Below are 20,559 nucleotides of genomic sequence, written 5' to 3'. Positions count from 1 at the left end.
CCAGGAGTGACCCTTGTAGTTGGCAGACTTGGTTGTAGTCTCAAGTACATACCCAGCTGCATGTGACGAGCCCACCACGCACACCCTGGAGTCACTCAAGCACCGTGATAACAGAGAAAGTCCAATACACCAACTAACTTTTCTTCCAAAAACCTTGCCGGGGGGCAATATCCCATGGGGACAGAGCAAAAGCCCAGGTATCTGGATCTTTAAAGCAAGAGTATGTCACTACTTTAGACCCTGTACTGGTAGGCCATTGTTCTGGGTAGTCAGACAATTGTTCAGCATTCAAAAGACTTAGGGATCGAATCGTCCAGTGTTCCACCAGAATGGGACAATCTTGAAAAATAATCTAGACTTCTAGTTTTTGCTGCCTCAACTTGCTGTGTGGTGTTGAACATAAATATGGCCGGGGGGAGCTTAAATCACCCTTAACGTCACTTGAGCATCAGGTTTTAGTTTTGAAACTAAGTGAAAACATAATTCCCACCTGGTCTGCTAGTTTTAGAGAGGTTCCCACAGAGATGAGTGAAACAGAGGTGTGATTTTCAAGTGTCTGATCTTGAAATTGAAGCCACAGAAGACCTAGGAACGATAGTGTACCTGTGTGATTGCTTTGGGAGTGTTCTCTATTTTATTTTATCGATTCCCCCAGTATTAAAAAAAAAAGACTGAAAACAATATGTCTCTCTGTGTGGGTGGGTGCATGTGCAGGTGTCCTCGAAGGCACTGGATTCCCTGGAGCCGGGAAGGTGGGAACTGCCCACATGGGTGCGGGACCTGAACTCAGGTCCTCTGCAAGAGCGGTGTATACTGGTAACTGCTGAGCCTTCTCTCAGGGCCCCTCCCCAGCTCGTGTTGATGGAGCCCTCTCCTACGGCTCCAGGAGGATCTAGGCTGCTTCCCTTCTAACCTGCTGGGGTCCTCCTCATACACACAGACGTTTCTCTGTGTCACTCTGTGTTCATCTAAAGCACACACTTACCTCTCTCCAGGAGGACAGAGGGAAAGGCCCCCTGTCCCTACACAGGCCTTGTCAGAGGCCACACTGCATGTGAAGTAGACCTGTAGGCATATGCTCTGAGTCTGTGCCGCCAAAAAAAGTTACTTTATCTATGTAGCTGTTCTGGCTGCCTTCCCTTTGGACGAGAGAAATTGAAAAGGAAAAAAAAAAGTAGGAGAAAAGAGAGTAGGCATCAACGTTTCAGCAATACCAGGACTCAACAGAATGGAGGCCCTTGGGCTCCTGCAGAAGAAGAGATGGGAATTAAGTGGCAATTCTTTTTCTGAGATTCTAACAGCTGGACGGTGCAATTTAGCTTCCCAGTGTGATACCTTTGCTTGATCATAGTGACCAAAGATGTATCTGGGCGTGCCAAGCAGTAACATCTCCTAGAAAGTGTAGGATTTCAGAAGTGTGTTCTGCTCAGATACGCATTCTCTGAGTGCTCCGCTCTCTCTTCGCTGGGTGGAATTGGGGACACCAGGCTCCTTTGATTTGCCTGGGATCTGTGTCAGCATTTTGATTCATTCACGCCAGCACTTCCAGGGCTCATAAAGAACTTAATTAAGGTGTGACTGTGCTTCAGTGGTAAACCCTGCTCTTTAATGGAGCTGAGGGGGTCATCTTAGTTAAAGCCAGAGTTTTTACCACAGACCTTATTAGGCAAGCGCTGTACATAAAGCTTCTTCCCAGTGGGGTACAAGGCTGCCTATGGATGTGAGATGTCCTTGATCATGACTGGCTGGTTTCTGTCAAACCCCTGCATTGGAGGGGCTACTAGAGGAAGCTCCCCTTAACACCATCACTTCATCAGCCCATTGGTAGGGCAGAGTTTGAGTCCCTAGAGGAGGGTCTGTGATGAGTATGAGAAAGAGACTTCTTCCTCTACCCGAAGGAGAGGCTGATAGAGGGGAGCAGGATGGTGGCAGAGAGGCTCCTATAAAATCTCGAACAAGGGCAAGGGTTTCATTTCATTAGTGTTTGGTCTTAGACGAACAGCAACTGTCAAGTTTTAAATCCTTTCCCGTAGGCATCAACTGTAAACTTGGACTGGAGAAATGGTTCTGTGGGTACAGTGCGCGACCTGTAAGCAAGAAGACCCAAGGTTAGGTCCCCATAACCCACTGAAGGGCAGATGTAATTATGACGGCGTGCACTTGAAACCCCAGCCCTCCTGTTGTGGCATGGGGAGTGGGGACAAGAGAGTGCTTGGACACCTTAAAGGCCAGCTGACCTCATGCATGTCACGGCAAACAAAGGGAGGTCTTGCCTTTGTTGGCGGACGTTCAGGGTGGTCGTCTTCCATATGCACAGTGTGGCATTCTCTCCCTCGCCCTCTCTCTGTGCGCACAGTGTGGCGACCTCTCTCCCCCACCTCTCCCTCTCTCACATACTCACCACAAGATTCCTAAAAGCCACAAGTAGCTTGGAGCTGCTGCTGTATCTTATGCTGATAAGTGCTTGGCTACAGCTCCCAGAAAAGAGCAGGATGAACAAACAAGGGTTTTATATTTGCTAAAAAGCAGTCCAGATGTGAGGAGCCTAGAGTTGCCGGACAGCCTGCACGATGGAGATTTGGGAGCTGTCTGTAGTTTGGGGCCAACCATCTTTAGCTGGAAGCTTCCTTCTTCACGGAAATTCATGCTGCACCAGCCGTTACAGGACTATCATGGAGACCTCATCCAGCCATCTGGGAATGGAACTCAGTTGTAAGGTGCTTTTCTGGTATCTGTGAGGTCCCAAGTTCAAAGAAAAGAAGAAAAAACCCCACACAGCAAATTTTGCTACACCTCATTGGATACTCATAGGAGACTGGAAAGTAAGGTCATTTAAAATGTGCTTTCTATGACAGAATTCAGTTCTGCTATGAAGCAAAAGGGGGGGAGCATGGGCACCGAGAGGATCTTGAAGCCCAAGTCTCCTCTATTTCCCAGAAGTCAGAGGCATCTTCTTGGTCCCCTCTCCCTCTTATTGCCTCCAGGGCAGGGCCCCTGAGATCTGGAGAACATACAGCTAAGGGTCCGAATCCTTCCTGCATGTGTCAAACAGACGCACACGAGCCTTGTTAAGGGGACTAGTAAGTATAGGTAGACTTTCCCCGGCATCGCTTCATTTTGCTCTCCAGAAAAACGGGCACAACAATACTTGGAGGTGTGTTGGTTTCCCATGCCTGTGACCAAATGGCTACAAACTAGGCAGATTCAAACAGCAGTGACTTACTCTCTCCCGGTTATGCAGGCCACAAGTCCAAAATAAAAGCCACACTCCTCATAGGATCTAAGGGAAAGAGCGTGCCTGTCTCTTGGAGTTTTTGAAGGAATCCTGCATCCCTTAGCTTGTGGCCACATCTTTCCAGTCTAGACCTCCATTTCCACAAGGAATGGTCATTCTTTTTTCTTTTCTTAAACACGAGTTCTGTGTATTCTCTGTGCTTCTGTGAAAATCAAGTGACACAAGTAGGACCCACGCTTCAGGTGGCACTACAGGAATCGTAATAAAAAAATTATATGGTAACACATAACCCAGATGGCTTTTAAAAATTACCCATCTAATTAGGGAAGGCGTGGCTTCTGAGTTCTTATGTGGAATCCATCCCCACCCTCTCTGCCCAGGTTGTCCTCCTGAATGGTCCTGTGTTCATTTTTTTGTGAGTAGCATCTTGTTCAGGCTCAGATGACGCTGTGTCTTTTTTGTGACTATAAGCTTCACGTCTGCTCTGGTCACATATCCTGCTGACATTAGTGTGGTGACTCATCTCAACCCCATATCCACATGCCTCTGACACTCAGGCTCTATACAGCAGAACTGGCATTGGTATAGAAAACACCGTGTTGTCGTGTACCAGTGCGTGGATTTCCCAGCCAAATGTAACTCTCTCGAGTCCAAGGACGTAGAGCGACAGACTTGGCCTCCATCTATAGTTCCAAACCTCAGTCGCTTCGTGATGAGCGATGGGAAAATAAACCCAAACTAGGCAGGGGATGGATGTGAGCCACAGACTCCCCAGATCCTAGCCTGAACACCCAACTTAGCACCAATAGATGCTCTGTGGCTACCGCCAATCTTACTGGCTTTTGGAGGTCGTCTCCATCACAGTATGGCCCCTTAGCCTTGGCAGTCACTTGAAATTCCCACCTTGGCTTTCAGACAGCTGCTGTTGGGGAGCTTCTGGGCCGCAGTGGACTCCCTCAACAGAAGAAATAGATCCCACTCCCCGAGTCACAGCGCTTCATCTGCTGGGCTCCCCCGTGAGCCTCTGCTCTTTTGCCCGAGAAGAATTGCCTTCTGGAACTCACAAGAGGGGCCTTCTTTCTGTCTGGAGACATCAAACACGCCCTGTGTGTTCACAGGTGTTTGCTGAGTGGATGCTCAATGAACTCCTGTAGTTCATTGCTTTTCTTTCTGCCTTTTCCTCCCCTACCATTTTGAATGTCTTTTTTAAAAATACTATTTTAAAGTATATTCTTGTTCTTTGAAATGGTCTCATTTTTCCCCACTTTTAATACTTTTAAATCAAAAGGCTCACTACAAGCCATGTGGTGATGGCACATGCCTTTACTACCAGCACTCGGGAGGCAGGGCCAGGCATATTTCTGTGAGTTCCAGGCCAGCCTGGTCTCCAGAGCAAGTTCTAGGACAGCCAGCACTACACAGTGAGACCCTGTTTCTAAAAGACAAACAAACAAAAATAGTTCACTATGATTTTGTTATAGGACAGCAGGGATGATTTCTCATTTTGGCTATACACTAGAATCATGTTTTCACCATAGGCCAAGTTACAGGGCCAGTGACAGCCTTCACATTTCAAGGGCTTCCCATCGCTGTCCCTCAAGTTCATGGAAGGCCATGAGCTCCAGGGACACCCTTTGCCCTGGAACCTGGATGTCCTAGTTGCTTTGATCTTGAGTTGTGTTTCTTCACAGAAGGCCTCTGGTAGCAGAGGAACAAGGGCCTCATAGTGACTCTTGCCCTGACCCAGAAAGTCTATGTACCACTTCTACTCACACCGAATGCTGAGGGCCCAGTGTTCCAACTTAGTGCAGGAGCAGGGCCTTTGCACCCACAGGCAGATAGGTCATCTCTGGAAAGTTCTACCCAAAGAATCATTTGGTAATATTGGGAAAAATATGCATGCCCTGGCTTTGCCAGGAAATCTGATTCGGCTGCCCTGAAGATGGACAGATGTCCCTAGTGATTCCAATGCAGATAGTGCCTGGGTGACATCGGAGAACAGCAGCTATAGAAAGCCCAACCCTTTCCCCACCTGACTGTCGGCGAGCAGAGACAGGACTGGATTGACACGCATCTAAGAGTGTGGAAAACAAGTCCCTGTGCCACTCAGTTGTGAACTATGTGGCATGCTGCTCTGCCGCGGGACGCTGGGCACGCTCCCCTCCTTCTGGTGCTCTGCCCCCCCTCTGTGGTGCTTTTGCCAGGCCAGTCACCGCTGAGAGCGATGGGGAAGGCTCTGGTGGGGTTTGGGTCAGGATCTTCTAGACGCTGTAGTGCGCGCAGAGCCATGCGAGCGCGCCCGCTCAGCTCTGTGTACGTGCACACACACACTCACGCGCTCTCCTGTATGCTCCGGGAGACAGCGTGCGGAAGTGAGGAGGGTCTTTCATTGGAGCCTGACGCACAAACTCACTGCAGATTTTACCCATCCGTCGGAGCCCAGAGGCATCGCAGCATGGTCGTCATCACCCTGCTGGGTGACCCAATGCCAATTGCTAGCAGGCAATTCTGCCCACACGGATGCTGCTTGGCAGCCTGTGAGTGACTCATTCGTTCCTCTAGGAGCTGTTCAATTAGGAGTTCTACTTACCTGCTGCTCAGCTGGAACCCCCACCCCCACCAGCACAAGAAAGCAAAACACCACTCCAAGCAGTGCTTTAAACGCACTGAGGAGATTCCGTTTTCCCGCACACAGAACAAAGCCAAAGTTTGGTCCTGGGGACCTTTTGGTTTAAACTGTACCAAGCCTAGGGTGTATCCGTAAGCCTGGACCCTGTTTTCTAAATAAAGTACTTCTACTTTTTTTATAGTTTTCTTTTAGCTGTGGAAGTGAGTCCATATATGCAGAATAAACACCCAACAGTACACTGGATAAGCAAATCCACCCCCAGCTCTCGCCTGTCAGTCACCCAATGGTGGTACTCTTGTGACATTTAGATATTTCTTGCCTGTACTGATGTGTGTATTGTTTTTTAAAAACCCAAGTGGATGGGCTGTACATCATTTGTTGGTCTGAAATGTGCTGGTGTTGGCACTTTGGTGACAATGTGCTGGTGTTGGCACTTTGGTGACAATGTGCTGGTGTTGGCACTTTGGTGACAATGTGCTGGTGTTGGCACTTTGGTGACAATGTGCTGGTGTTGGCACTTTGGTGACAATGTGCTGGTGTTGGCACTTTGGTGACAATGTGCTGGTGTTGGCACTTTGGTGACAATGTGCTGGTGTTGGCACTTTGGTGACAATGTGCTGCTGTTGGCACTTTGGTGACAATGTGCTGGTGTTGGCACTTTGGTGACAATGTGCTGCTGTTGGCACTTTGGTGACAATGTGCTGGTGTTGGCACTTTGGTGACAATGTGCTGGTGTTGGCACTTTGGTGACAATGTGCTGGTGTTGGCACTTTGGTGACAATGTGCTGGTGTTGGTACTTTGGTGACAATGTGCTGGTGTTGGCACTTTGGTGACAATGTGCTGGTGTTGGCACTTTGGTGACAATGTGCTGGTGTTGGCACTTTGGTGACAATGTGCTGGTGTTGGCACTTTGGTGACGACGTGACCCTGGCACTCCCCTCCTCCCAGTTGTCACCCTGCTGCTTACCCAGGCACTAGCAGAGGAGCATGTATGTCTTCTAGGTTTTCAGGATCACAACCATTCTCTACTTTTCAAACAAGATTCCTGTCTTGTCGGTCCCATTGTGCGGACTGGGAGCTTCCGGGGGGCCTGGCCCTTTGTCTCCAGGGATCCGCACTCTTCTCTGGGCAGGCTCTGCCTCCTCCAGCTGTTTGCTCCTGCCTTCCTCGTTGAGTTTTTACTGACTGACTTAGCATCAGGGGCAGACAAGGTTGTCACACCCTAGCGTCCAGGGAAGAGCAGTGAGGCGGCCCCCAGGCAGGGGAGTGAGTGGTTGGGGCTCACTGACTGCCGTCTGCAAAAGCGTGTGTGTGTGTGTGTGTGTGTGTGTGTGCATGTGGGCGTGTGTGTGTGTGTGTGTGCATGTGTGCCTTGTGTGTGTGTGTGTGCATGTGTGCCTTGTGTGTGTGTGTGTGCCGTGTGTGCGCGCGCGCATGTGCGCGCGTGCGCGTGTGTGCCTTGTGTGTGTGTGTGCATGTGTGCTGTGTGTGTGTGTGTGTGTGCATGTGGGCATGTGTGTGCATGTGTGCCGTGTGTGTGTGTGCATGTGGGCGTGTGTGCCTTGTGTGTGTGTGTGCGTGTGTGCCTTGTGTGTGTGTGTGTGCATGTGTGCCTTGTGTGTGCGTGTGTGCCGTGTGTGTGTGTGTGTGTGTGTGCATGTGGGCGTGTGTGTGCATGTGTGCCTTGTGTGTGTGTGTGCATGTGGGCGTGTGTGCCTTGTGTGTGTGTGTGTGTGTGCATGCATTTGTGTGTGCATGTGTGCCTTGTGTGTGTGTGTTCAGCCCTCACTTGGAGGAGACTGACCCCTGAGGAGAGGAGGCAGCATGGTGGTGAAGCTGCCAACCTCCCTTCGACTGCGCTGAAAGGAGCTCATCCTGAGGTCCACACCAGTCCTCCCTGGAGTGGGATTTGGTGGACACACCCTTGAGGTCCGCCAGACCTGTTCCCTAATTTCATCAGAAGCGACTAATCAAAGCCTGTTTCTCAGCCCTGAACAGTCCTCAGCCGGGAAAGCTTTTGGAAGTTGGAATTCTCTCTTCCTTCAAAGTCATTTCCAAGCATTACCCTTATGCCCCCATGGCACTTCCAGCTCCCCAGTGATGTTCTAGGCTCTTTGAGGTGACACTTGGCTGCTCTGACCTTTCAGAGGACTCAATTGAGAACCATGAAGGTTTTCCTACCTTGAGGCTGAGGCTAGCTTCACTAGAACAGGCTTAGCGCTGTAAGTTTGACCTGAGCACACGGTCATATTAGATGGCTCAGGGCAAGCTGGAACCTCTGTGTGTGAGAAAGAGGGAGGAATAATCGTATTTTTAAGTTAATACATGTGTGTGTGTGTGTGTGTGTGCGTGCGCGCGCGCAAGAAAGTGCTCATGCGAAGGTCAGAGGACAACTTCTAGGAATCAGTTTTCCATCCCCACCACGTGAGTTCAGGGATCGAGCCCCAGTCATCAAGCCTGCCACCCCCTTTGCTTGCCAACCCTCTTACTGGCCCCAAGTGCTTTAGCTTGTCTCCAATGTCTTGCTATACTCACTTAAATGGTTTTTTTTTTTAAATTTTGCTCCTGTTTGTAATTGACAGAAAGACAAGGTGACCATAAGAGGCCGCCAGACTTTGAAAAAAAGTCAATGACAATGTGTTGGATTTCTGTGATATGATGACTACAAACTGTACCCTGGAGCCACAGGCATCATAGGATAATGTCTGTATCATTTGATTAACAGGGGCACTTAGTGGATGAGCATGGAAGGGTTCTTCCCTTGACATGCCACTCCAGGAATACAACTCACGTGTGTGCCAGGCATTACGTCATCCATGCGCAGACAGGCCACACTCAAAGATCCTGAAGCATAATGCTGTCTCCTGTCCCGCCTGAGCACAGGCAAAGAGCAACTCTGTAGCAGACGCCCGTGCGACTCCCTAACTTTCCTACAGGATGCACCTCAGCCCTGCCTCCTCCTCTGAGCAGTCACTACCGCTGCTCAGACATGAAGCAAGAGACAATGATACGCCTGCCGTTTTTAAATATCTGGAGGATATTTGAGCTCAAGCATGACAACCCAAGCTATTCTGCAAATACAGCTTGTAACACTCTCCCACCTCTGGCTTGCCAAAAAAATGACAAGTTCATGGAGGTTTCTTTTACTAGTTTGTTTGTCTTAGGTCGCAAAACAAGCAGCAACTCTACCAGGGCATTCACAGTGGAAAATGGGACATTAGGATGCTAGTGCATGTTAGGGATGGAAAAGCTATTTGTCTTTGACAAGCTCACCAGCCAAGGGCAAGCATAGTATGCTTTGGAAAATGCCATTACTGGTCTGGTATCTGAACAGAGCACTGAGTATAGACAGAAATGAGAAAAGGAACAATTAGGGACTGACGTGATGGTTCCGTGGTTAAGAGCAGCCGTTGCTCTTGCAGGGGACTTGGTCGGATTCCCAGCACCCACGTGGTGGTTCACAACCATCCATAGCTTCAGTTCTGAGTATCTGATACCCTCTTCTGACCTCTCTGGGGACCAAACATGCACATGGTCTACATACACACATGCAGGCAAAACACTCTCACGTAAAATAAAACACATACATCGAATTTTTACAAAAGGGAGAATTTGAACTGACCTTGAAAGATGCTTGGAAAATTAGTTAGGCATGAAAAAAAACCAAAATAAACATACAAACCAAAAACAGTATAGAGAGGGAAGATTTACTTGGAGTCACCACTTAAGAGCTACTGTCCATCACTAGAGGCAAGGAATGGAGGTGGGAGCTGGTGGTGACCTGTTGAGGCCTGGTCCCCCAAGTTCCAGCGTCTGCCAGATAAGCCCCACATCCAAAAGATTTACCAGTCTCCTAATAGCACCACCCGCTGGGACTGAGTGTTGAGTTATGAGCCTGTGGGAGCATTCACACACAGACAGCTGTGCTGTTTGCCAAGCTCACTGAAGATGACAAGAACCTGCAGTGGAAAAGAAGCCAGGCAGGGAAGGATATGGGGCCAGTGTCCTGGAGGAGGTTTTAGCAGTTTCCTGGAGGAGGTTTTAGCAGTTTCCTGGAGGAGGTTTTAGCAGTGTCCTGGAGGAGGTTTTAGCAGTGTCCTGGAGGAGGTTTTAGCAGTTTCCTGGAGGAGGTTTTAGCAGTTTCCTGGAGGAGGTTTTAGCATTGTCCTGGAGGAGGTTTTAGCAGTGTCCTGGAGGGAGGTTTTAGCAGTTTCCTGGAGGGAGGTTTTAGCAGCGCAGACCTAGCTGCTGGGTACTCGGCCTCACTCAGGCGTCTTCTCCTCTGTCTGTCCAAATGCTTTTGCCTTCTGGGAGGTCTTTTTTCTGCTCACCAGAGACTGGGGTTCAGGCTACTGGACATGACCTGTAGTGTTATCACCCTGAGACACCACTAAGGTAGGCAAAGGCACTATTTAGAATCAAGACAGCTGGGGGTTTGCAACTAGTCAATACTGAACTAATATTTAACAATTCCTTTTTAAAAAAATGAAGTCCTCAAATTACCTTTAGTTGTTTAGTGAAGCTGATATCACGGGATGTCTGCTTGGGTGGTGCTGTGCGTGGGCAGAGGGGCGAGGGGAGGAATCGGAACCAGACAAAGGTGAAGTAGCCGTAGATAGCAAACTCAGCCCAGGTGGTTAAACTCATACCCACACCAGGCCAAGCAGGTGAATGCCATATCCGGGCCATTGAGAGTGGGGAGCTCACCTGGGTCAGATGGTAAGGAATGAAACTCCAGAATCAGGCCTGAGCACGAGCAGAGGCTTGAACAGCTGTGTGCGTATCCTGATGGAACACCCAGAGGGGGAGGCACGGGAATGCTTGGTCTAACGGCCAGAAAGCTGATGGGGAAAAATGATGTGGTCAGGAGCAGTGGCGAGAAGCCCAGGAGAGGAGTCTGCCCCGAATGGTCCAGACATCCGAGAACCTCCAGAGACGGTTATTTGTAGATGTGTGCCTATTGGCTTTTTCCCGGCACCCACGTCTCCCCACAGCTCCCTGCTCACCAAGCTTCCTGGCCATATTGCTCCCCCAGACTGACCTCTGACCCTCTGACCTTGACACCCGGCTTAGACTGCCTCTCCTACGCGGCATGCCCATCACTGCCTTGTCTTCGGTGCAAGCGTTGGAGCTCCCGTCTCTTCCCTGTGTCCATCAATGCCCTCATCCAGGGACCCTGCTCATTTATGTCTCCTAAGCATCCCGGCCAGCGCTCGGAGTGCTCTGTGTCCCCAGTCTGTTCTCAGAAGGTGACAGGAGGATCTTCAAGATCATCCAGGACTTACGTGCTGGAGGTCCTCGGAGCAGCGGGGATGCTGCTATGGGGCAAGACATAGCTTCCACCCGTCCTCAGACAAACTGATCTTGTCTCTTTGGGGGTTTGTACTACTATGTGGATACAATTACATATTGCTATGAGCTTTCTGTTGGCTTAAGGACTCTGTCTTGACCTCAGGAGAAGCATGGGCTCTGTCATTGAGCAGAAGAGGAATGTGGGGGGCTCTGGCAAGGCACATATAGATTTTATAGCAAAGGCTAAGCAACTAGAGGGAGCACAGAGAACATTCAGGTGGGCTCGTCTGGGGTTAGTTACCTATTAGTAAAAACTCCATCAGGTGTGTCGAACCTGTGGCCAGTATCGCTACAAATGTGGCCTATCACAAAAGAATAAACCCACTTAAAATGTTTTCAATGTTTCGCTCACTTGGTGGCACCATCCTCAAGTGTGAACTTTGTAGGTGACAAGGCCATATTCATAAAGGATAAATCCTTCACAGATTCCCCAACTCTCTCAAACTAAACAAACTGGCCACTCTGTCTGTCCCCGGACACTATGGTTAGGGTGGTCAGGTCTGGGTCACAAATCCCATCTGATGATAATGTATAAGGGAGTATGACGTGCTCACAGGGGCTGTGTCACCTGCTCTGTCTCCAGTGCCCCATCCAAAACACGCAGGGCGAGGACTGGGGATCTGCGTCCTTAGACCAGGGAATGGAGTTTGGGGCGGCACAGGCTGAGCCGCAGGCCTCCGGACCAGCCTTCCCTACTCCTTGGTCTCAGTGACCCCTCCTTTCTAAAGGTCCCTAACCACAAGTTCAGTGGGAGCTAATTTACAGCATCGCTCTGTGTAGAAACCCTCTCCTCACCTCTTCCCCTCAGCACATAATCCTCAGAAGTCTCCCTCCCCAAATGGAGCTCCTTCAAGGCAGGGGCTCCCCCTCTGGACCCTGAGCCCCGAGCCCAAGGCTTGTCACAAGTGGTGTTTGATGAATGACTGCGGGAATGAACGCATGTGAATTTCAGGACTGTGTTCCAGGCTGGCCTTGATCTCTTGCACCCAGAGAGAAACGCATCTGCACCTGGAAACGGTACAGTTTGGGCCACGCTGTTTGGACGGCAGTGTTGCTGAGGTTGGAGTCCCAGGTGGATCACAAAGACTGAGTATGAAGTGACTTCACCTTCCTGGAGGAGCTGCCATGGCCCTGAGGATTGGCGTCGGCAATGCTTCCAAACCCTAAGGGTAGAGCTCCCCCTTCACCCTGAGGCCCCGGGAGGATCCTGCCACATCCAGTGTTAGAATCACGGCTCTTCTTTTTCCTCCTTCCCCTCTCCCAACAGCCTCTTTGCTCCTCGTTTCGCTTTCCTTTCCCATCCTCTCTAGAATTCCCAGACCACTGCCATAAGCAGAGCCTTCAAAACCCGACTTCACTCATGCTGCGAAAACCCCGGGGCGGGGCGGGGGGGACGCCAGGGCTTCCCTGGCAACTTGGAAGTTCTTCAAACTGGAACTGAAGTTTGCGCCACTGTCCGCCTGCAAGCTTACATGCAGCGGCATGGGCCCCGTGTGTGAGCCACCCCTGCCCGGTGTGTGAGCCGCCTCCCACCCGCACCGCTCTCCCGTTGCCTGCTCTGCGCGCAGCCTGTGGGGCATCTTCTCATGTTTTCGCTCCTCATAAGCACGCTCCTTCCGTGAACTATCCGTATTTCTAGTAAGGTTTCGTCTGAGCTCTAAGACCCCAATGGAGAAGTTTCCTTGGGCAATGCTGGTGGTTAATCACCCCCCTACACACAGGTGCGCACGCATGCGTGTGCGCACATACACGCACCCACACAGAGTTCAGGGAACATCAGGGGGTGGGCGATGTAAAGACTTGAGTGCCCCAAGTCAGGAAGACCAGTGTTTAACTGCCTTCTGGGTATGGCAGATGTGCTGACTCGTGAACTCACAGCAGCTCTGGTTGCCTGTACAAGACCTACACAAGATCAAGCCAGTCACATTCTAGCACGAAGCAGGAAAGGCTCATGAGCCCTTACCTGAAATGGAGACACTCGTGACAGTTAGTGGGAGGGAGAGAGGAACAGTTGTTCTTTAAGGCTTGTGGCCTCTGGTAGTCAGCCATGCTCCACGGGGTGGTCCCACACCCAGGAGTGTACAGGCAGCACAAAGCGGATCTGGTAAGTTATAACGTTTTTGTAAAAGAGGACATGAGTTTGGGAAGTGGAATGGGGGAGGGGGAGGGTTGGATCTGGGAGGAGTTAGGAGGAGTGGGGGTGAATATAATCAAAATACACTGAATGCACACATGAAATTCTTGAAGAATTAATGAAAGCATTGATTTAAAAAAAAGAAAAGCTGGGCTGGATTTGCGGATGGGTATTGTTTAAAACTGGGTTTTCATGCTGGGGAAAAACCACAGAGACAGCTGACCTGAGCTAGTGGGAGCTCATGCACTATGGACTGACAGCTGCGGAACCTGCATGGGACAGACCCAGACCCTCTGAATGTGGGTGACAGTTATGGGGGGGCTGGTCCCGGCACCAGGACCTAACCCCGTGGCATGAACTGGCTTTTGGAGCCCATTCTCTATGGTGGGGACACCTTGCTCAGTCATGCTACAGGGGGGAGGGGCTTGGTCCTGCCTCAACTTGAAATGCCAGACTTTGGGACTTTGGACTCCCCAAGGAAGGCCTTACCCTCTCTGAGGAGTAGCTGGGGGTGAGGAGGAGGGGGAAGCAGAAGAAGGGGAGGGAGGGGGAACTGGGGTTAGTATGTAAAATAAAAAATTTGGATAAAAACTTAATTAAAATCAAGGAAAGCCGTGCCCGTGTTTGCCGCTGGTCCTCCCTCGACTTTGTCCAGTGCTTCATTTCCCTCGGCTGGAAGCACAGACTCTGAGATCGACAATTAATAAATGGAACCTCTTGAAACCGAGAAACTTCTGTAAAGCAAAGAACACATCAACAAGACAAAAAAGCTCCCTACAGAATGGGAAAAGACCTTCACCAACCCCACATCTGACAGAAGGCTGATCTCCAAAATATACAAGAACTGAAGAAACTAGAAATCAAGCTACCAAATAATCCAATTAAAAATGGATTCAGAGCCAGGCGTTGGTGGCACACGCCTTTAATCCCCATCAAAATCCCAGCACAAGCACTCGGGAGGCAGAGGCAGGCAGATCTCTGTGAATTCGAGGCCAGCCTGGTCTACAGAGCCAGTTCCAGGACAGCCTCCAAAACAACACAGAGAAACCCTGTCTCGAAAAAACAAAATAAATCAATAAATGGAATACAGATCTAAACAGAACAATCTCAAATGGGGGAAAGACACTTAAGGAAATGATCAACATCCTTAGTCTTCAGGGAAATGCAAATCAAAACCACTTTGAGATTCCATCTTATACCGATCACAATGACAGCTTATGCTGGAAAGGATGTGGAGACAGGGGAACACTCCTCCATTGCTGGTGGGAGTACAAACTAGTACAGCCACTTTGGAAGTCAGTATGTCAATTTCTCAGAAAATTTAGGGATCAACCCACCTCAAGACCCTGCAATACCACTGCTGGGCATATACTCAAAGGAGACACAGTCACACCACAAGGATGTTTGCTCCACTATGTTCATAGCAACATCATTTGTAATAGCCAGAACCTGGAAACAACCTAGATGGCCCTCAACTGAAGAATGGATAAAGAAAATGTGGTACATTTACACTATGGAGTACTACTCAGCAGTAAGAAACAAAAAATTTGCAGGCAAATGAACAAAACCATCTTAAGTGAGGTAACCTAAAACCAGAAAAACAAATAGTGTATGTACTCACTCAGACATAAAGCAAAAGATACCCAACCTACAATCCACAACCCCAGAAAAGCTAGGATCTTCTTCCAGAAACAAATGGAAGCAGATGCAGAAATCCACAACTAACCATTGGGCCAAGCTCCTGGAGTACAATCAAAGTGAGGGAGGAGTGATAATATGAACAGAGGAATCAAGACCATGATGGGGAAACCCACAGAGTCAGCTGACCCGAGCTACTGAGAGATCACTGACTCAGGTCTGACAAATGGGGAACCTGAATAAGACTAAACTAGACTCCCTTAATATAGGTGACAATGGTGTGACTGGGACAATTTATGAGGCCACCAGCAGTGGGTCCAAGATCTAACTCTAATGCACAAACTGACTTAGTGGAGCCCTTTCTATATGGAGAGATACCTTGCCCAGTCTAGACACAGGGGTGTGGGGGTGGAGAGGTCCCTTGGTCCTGCCTCAACGAGATGGTGAGACAGACTTAGTAGACTTTCTAGGGGAGGCTTTACCCTCTCTATGGAGCAGATGGGAGTCAGAGGTGGGGTGAGCAGGAAGAGAGGAGGGAGGGGGGACAGCGATTGGAATCTAAAAAAATAAATTAATAATAATAATAATAGACCAAAGTGGATTATTAGTGACTGAGGAAGATACCTGAGGCTTGACTCCAGCCTCCACATACATGTGCACATGTGTGTACATGAGTCAGCACACTCACATATACCTGAGCATACTACACACACACAGTAAATCAGCAAATAAATAAGACTGGAGGAGAGCCTGGGGCCTGGAAGGGGCGAGTAGCCAGTGCGGTTTCAGTGGAAGGGGCCAGTAGCCAGTGCGATTTCAGTGGAAGGGGCCAGTAGCCAGTGCGATTTCAGTGGAAGGGGCCAGTAGCCAGTGCGATTTCAGTGGAAGGGGCCAGTAGCCAGTGCGATTTCAGAACGCTTGACTCTTTTTTCAGTCTGGCTGTGGGTACTGTTTGTATCTTTTGACTTGCCAGCTAGTGGAACCTCATTTCCACTTTGGCAAAGTCAAAGTAATCTGGCTGAGGCTACAGAGGACACTGATTATGTGGACTCCGCATTAGGAGTGGGAGCAAGCATTTGACGGCCCTTTAAGGACAGGATTCTCTTTGAACTGCAACTAAAACATTTTTCCTTCTCGCTTCCAGACTTGCAACCTTGTTTCTCGAACGAGGGCCCAACAGGATAGGCGGCATCTACAAGAAGGCGATTTATAGACACTTCACAGATGGGAGCTACTCCACGGAGATCCCCAAGCCCCCGTGGATGGGGTTCCTGGGTCCCATCCTGAGGGCGGAAGTGGGCGACGTGATCGTGATCCACCTGAAGAACTTCGCTTCCAGGCCTTACTCTTTGCACCCTCACGGTGTCTTCTACAACAAGGATTCCGAAGGTGATTCTCCTTCCTGTCGCCGGCGCCTCGTTCCTATTTCACCAGCGGGATAACCGGTTGAAACCACGAAGGGTGCAAAGAGCATTGATTCTGAAGCTCGCTGCCCCGCTCTGCTCTCCCGACATGCACCTGTCACTCCTTTCTATTGCATTTCTCCTCTTCATTCCCACTTTCTTTTCTTTTTCTTTTCTGAGAGAGTTTCGCATAGCTGAGGCTGACCCTCGGTTTCTGGTCTGCTGCCTCCACTCCGCACTGGCGACGGCCGCCTCTCCTGTCTGCAGTGACAGCCTGGGCCGTGGGGTGGCTGTCTCAGTGCTCTCTCCGGAGTTTCCTCTGTGCAGCATTCTTGTCCTCCCTCTTGGCCCTCCAGAGTTTCCCGATTGCTCACTCATTTAAAACCGAAAGCACTGTTGTGCTGGACTTTAGAAATATGAGGATTTTTCCATCTCTCAGAAGTACATGTATTTGTAACTGTGCTAGTTTTTCATCACGGTAACAAAGGCCCAAGATGAACCAACACCTAAAGAGAAAGGAAGGATCTTTCTGGCTTCCGGTTGGGGAGGTTCGGTCCCGACCTACGGGCCCCACAGCTGTTTGGTCCACGCCCCGGGAGGCTGTGCATCCCGATGTGGAGCCTGTGGCCTGGCAAAGCCAATCTTCATGGGTGAGGGGGAAAGACAGTTGGAAAGAGCTGAGTCCACTGTCCCCTCCAGTGACGACTGTTCCCGCACAGTCCACTGTGACCTCAAGACCTTCCATTAGGCTCTACCTCAGCTCCACCAAAGACACGTCCCCTTCCCTCAGGAGAACAAGCCTTTGACATCACAGGCATTTCAGGGCCACCATGCAATGGTGCCACCCACTTTTAGGTGCCTCAGTTAACCCAGTTAGGACAACTTCTCGTGGGCATGTTCGTAGGTGAGTCTCCCTGAAGTCTATCAAGTTGACACAAATGTTGGCCATACCACGTGCCATACCACTGGACAAGGGATGTAGCTTAGTTGTCAGAGCATTTGCCTAACACACATAAGAGCACTGTTTGATTTCTGGCACTTCATAGAGGTGGTATACACCTGTAATCCTAGCACCTTGGAGGCAGAGGTAGGAGGACCAGGAGCTGAGGCTAGCCTGGACTACATGTGCACTATCTATCTATCTATCTATCTATCTATCTATCTATCTATCTATCTGTGCATGTGTATAAGAATATATTTTTTATATTTATATTTATATCATAAACCCTTTAGAGCATCTGTGAAAAATCATAAGCCCCCAACTCAAAAAATAGAGTTGCTCAAAGTCAGTTCAAGGTATTACTAGAACCACTGAAATCCTCCATAGGTCCCTTCTTCAGGAAGCTGTCTCTGGGCCCTGTCTTATATGTGTGTCTCCTATTTTGGGGCCCATTGGCTTACTCCATAGCCCTTAGAAAGCTGGTACAGTAAAAGAGAGCTTTTGTTTTCACTTGCTCTTCGTTCCTGTCCCTACCTTAGAACGCAGGTGTCCCTGGTGGGCAGAGACCATCCTGGGTAGTGCTGGGCACTGTCCCCAGATCCTGACCCAGGACTTGGTAAGTATTCTCTTATACCACAAGTACCTCCCCCGCACAGGTTGGTGTTACCACTTTATAAATAAGACATCAAGACCCAGGAGGAAAAGCGTGTGGACCAAGTTCTTACAGCTGGTGGCGGCCGAGTCGTGTCTGACGCAGGTTGCCTGTCACCTGCTCCGCCCAATCACTGTACTCTAGTCTCTTGCCTTGCTCTTCCTCTGTGCAAATGTCACAAGCCAACGCCCTTAACCCTGCTGGGGCTCTTGTTAAAACTCATGGCAATGGCCGGGCCACACCCTCTCCCCAAGTGATTACAGGCCCCTGACTGACTTTCTTTTCTTCTTTCTAGATAGTGTTGCTTGGTAGCTCAGGCCAGCCTTGAACTTCGGACCCTCCTGCCCCGTGAGTGTGGGGGTTATAGGTGTGCACGATTCCACTACCAGGCTCAGCTCACTTTTGCTCGCGGCAGTGCACAGTTTGTTCACGGGTGTCCGCTCAAGTACCCAGTAGGTTCAAGACACTGACTTGGTCCTGGGGAGAAGAGATAAGTGAGTCGCAAACTGTTTTCAAACATCAGTGAGCTTAAGTGAAAGGGCTTTAATTGAGGGTCTCAATATACTCTATCTTTACACCAACGCCTTCCTTCCTTCCTTCCTTCCTTCCTTCCTTCCTTCCTTCCTTCCTTCCTGGTTTTATGAGGCAGGGTTTTCCCTGGTAATCCTGGCCGTCCTAGAACTAGCTCTGTATACAAGGCTGACCTCAAACTCAGAGATCCATCTGCTTTTACCTCCTGAGTGCTGGGATTAAAGGTGTGTGCCACCACCACCCGGTTATACTTCCTTGATTATTGAGTATTTATAGTAAAATTTAAAATCAAATGCTATTATGACTCCTTCAACTCTATTCTTCTTTTAAGGAGTTTTGGTTATTGAATATACTTTTCATTTAAACAAGGCAGCTTGGGTAATTTTTTATGGAGATTACATAAACTTACTGATCAACAAAGGAGAAGTCACCATCTTTCCTTTAAAAAGAATTATCCAAAAGTTAAGACATAGAAGCAGCCTGGATGCCCACCGACAGGTGAATAGATAAGTAAGATGCTAATTAAATAATTGGATCTTATTCAGTAAAGAAAAATGAAATCATAATATTTGCAGGAAAACAGATGCAACTGGAAATCATCTCTTAAGCAAAATAAGCCAGATTCTGAAAGACAGATACTGCATGTTTTTCCTCATATGTGAACCCTAGGCACAAAAATTGTCAACAATTCAAATCCAACAACATTTAAGATCTTGAACATCCCATGACCAAGTGAGACTTATCCCATGTTGTGTGTACCTGTGTGTGGAGGGGGTGTGGGCTGTAAACCTAGGAAGGGAGCATAAGAGGGAAGAAGAGATCTTAATAGAAAGAGAGAAAAAAGAGGCTGATGGGATCCATGTGACATGAAGGCAGAGGGGAGAATATTGTGGGGAGGAAGAGGACAAGTAGGGACAGGGACAGGGGATAGGGGAGGGAGCCGAGGGGGTATAATAAGAACAATGTATATATGCAAATGTCACAATGAAGCCAGTTACTTTGTATTCTAGTTTAAAAACAAATAAATACACAAACAAAAAAGCTCATATAAAATGAAATATAGTAACCTGATGCCTTGATGATGCCCAGAAATGAGCTAGAGTTTGGAGTTTCATCCATTACCAACCCATCTTCAGTTCTGTGCCCACACCGTGAGGTCCTCTTGCTAAGTGTCCTACTCACTTACAGCGTTGTGAGGAAAACAAGTTTTCTTGGTTATGTCCTTCCTTCCTTCCTTCCTCCCTCCCTTCCTTCCTCTTTTTGGATGGTCTCTTGGTAGTGTATAGAAACAGAGTTGATGTTGTGTACTGGGCATGTGTCTTCTTGCCCGGGTAAACTTGTTTATTAGTAGACAGTAGATTCCCTGTAACTTGAAAATGCAGTATCATCATGACTAAAGATGACTAACCCTTTTCTTGCCAACCTATATAGCTTTAATTTTCTTTTCCTTATTAAACTGGCAAAGCTTCTAGATAACAGTTAATAATAGCAGTGGCAAAGAGGGGACATTCTTGTCTTCTTTTCAGTTTTTGAAAGAAAGTAGCTGTTTTTTCTTTTCATTGGGCATGATGTTAGCTGTGGAGTTTTCTTAGTTGCCTTTTATTGAGTTAAGAAATAAGTCTTCTATTCCTAGGTGGCTGAGAGTTTTTTTTAAAGGATTCCTGAATATCATTGGATTCATTTTTGTTTCTTTTGAGGTGACTGTGATACTTGCCCTTGAATCTATATGTTGCATTAATTGATTTGCAACTTTGATGTCATGAGGACAAATCTTATTTGGCCATGAAATAGTAAATGTCTTGAGTGTCTAAATATTAGTCTGCTAATATTTTGATAACATTTTTTATGTTTTATTTTCTTGTGACATCTTCATGGACTTTGATATGGACAGCTTCCAAGAGGCAGCTTTCAAAATCATGGCCACTCTCCTCTGACAAGCACCTACCACACACACACACACACACACACACACACACACACACACACACTTATTCTTCTGCTGAGTTCCTGTCTGTGAACGATGCTTAAATTTGCCTTTAAAAAA

General features: G+C 48.6%; 1 protein-coding gene and 1 long non-coding RNA gene across 3 annotated transcripts in view; one reads left to right on the top strand and one right to left on the bottom strand.

Moving 5' to 3' along the window:
- The window catches only part of Hephl1 (hephaestin like 1), a 72,440-nt gene that overhangs the window by 3,599 nt on the left and 48,282 nt on the right, over positions 1 to 20,559 (top strand). The window contains exon 2 of the mRNA XM_005084034.4: positions 16,134 to 16,378. Coding sequence (XP_005084091.1) covers positions 16,134 to 16,378 — 245 coding nt within the window. The remainder of the gene's footprint in view (positions 1 to 16,133; positions 16,379 to 20,559) is intronic.
- On the bottom strand, positions 9,559 to 11,787 carry LOC110343515. Of its 2 annotated transcripts, XR_002385823.2 has the most exons (3): positions 11,151 to 11,463; positions 10,369 to 10,706; positions 9,559 to 10,255 (listed from the first exon to the last, which is right to left on the bottom strand). It is a non-coding gene; the product is annotated as an uncharacterized LOC110343515 (long non-coding RNA). The 2 variants fall into 2 exon arrangements; XR_005872989.1 differs by having other exon boundaries at positions 9,559 to 10,706; positions 11,151 to 11,787.

Source organism: Mesocricetus auratus, unplaced genomic scaffold, assembly GCF_017639785.1.
Source record: "Mesocricetus auratus isolate SY011 unplaced genomic scaffold, BCM_Maur_2.0 Super-Scaffold_100044, whole genome shotgun sequence".
Taxonomy (NCBI): Eukaryota; Metazoa; Chordata; class Mammalia; order Rodentia; family Cricetidae; genus Mesocricetus; species Mesocricetus auratus.
Note: the sequence above shows the minus strand (reverse complement) of the source record. Positions and strands in the feature narration are given on the sequence as shown.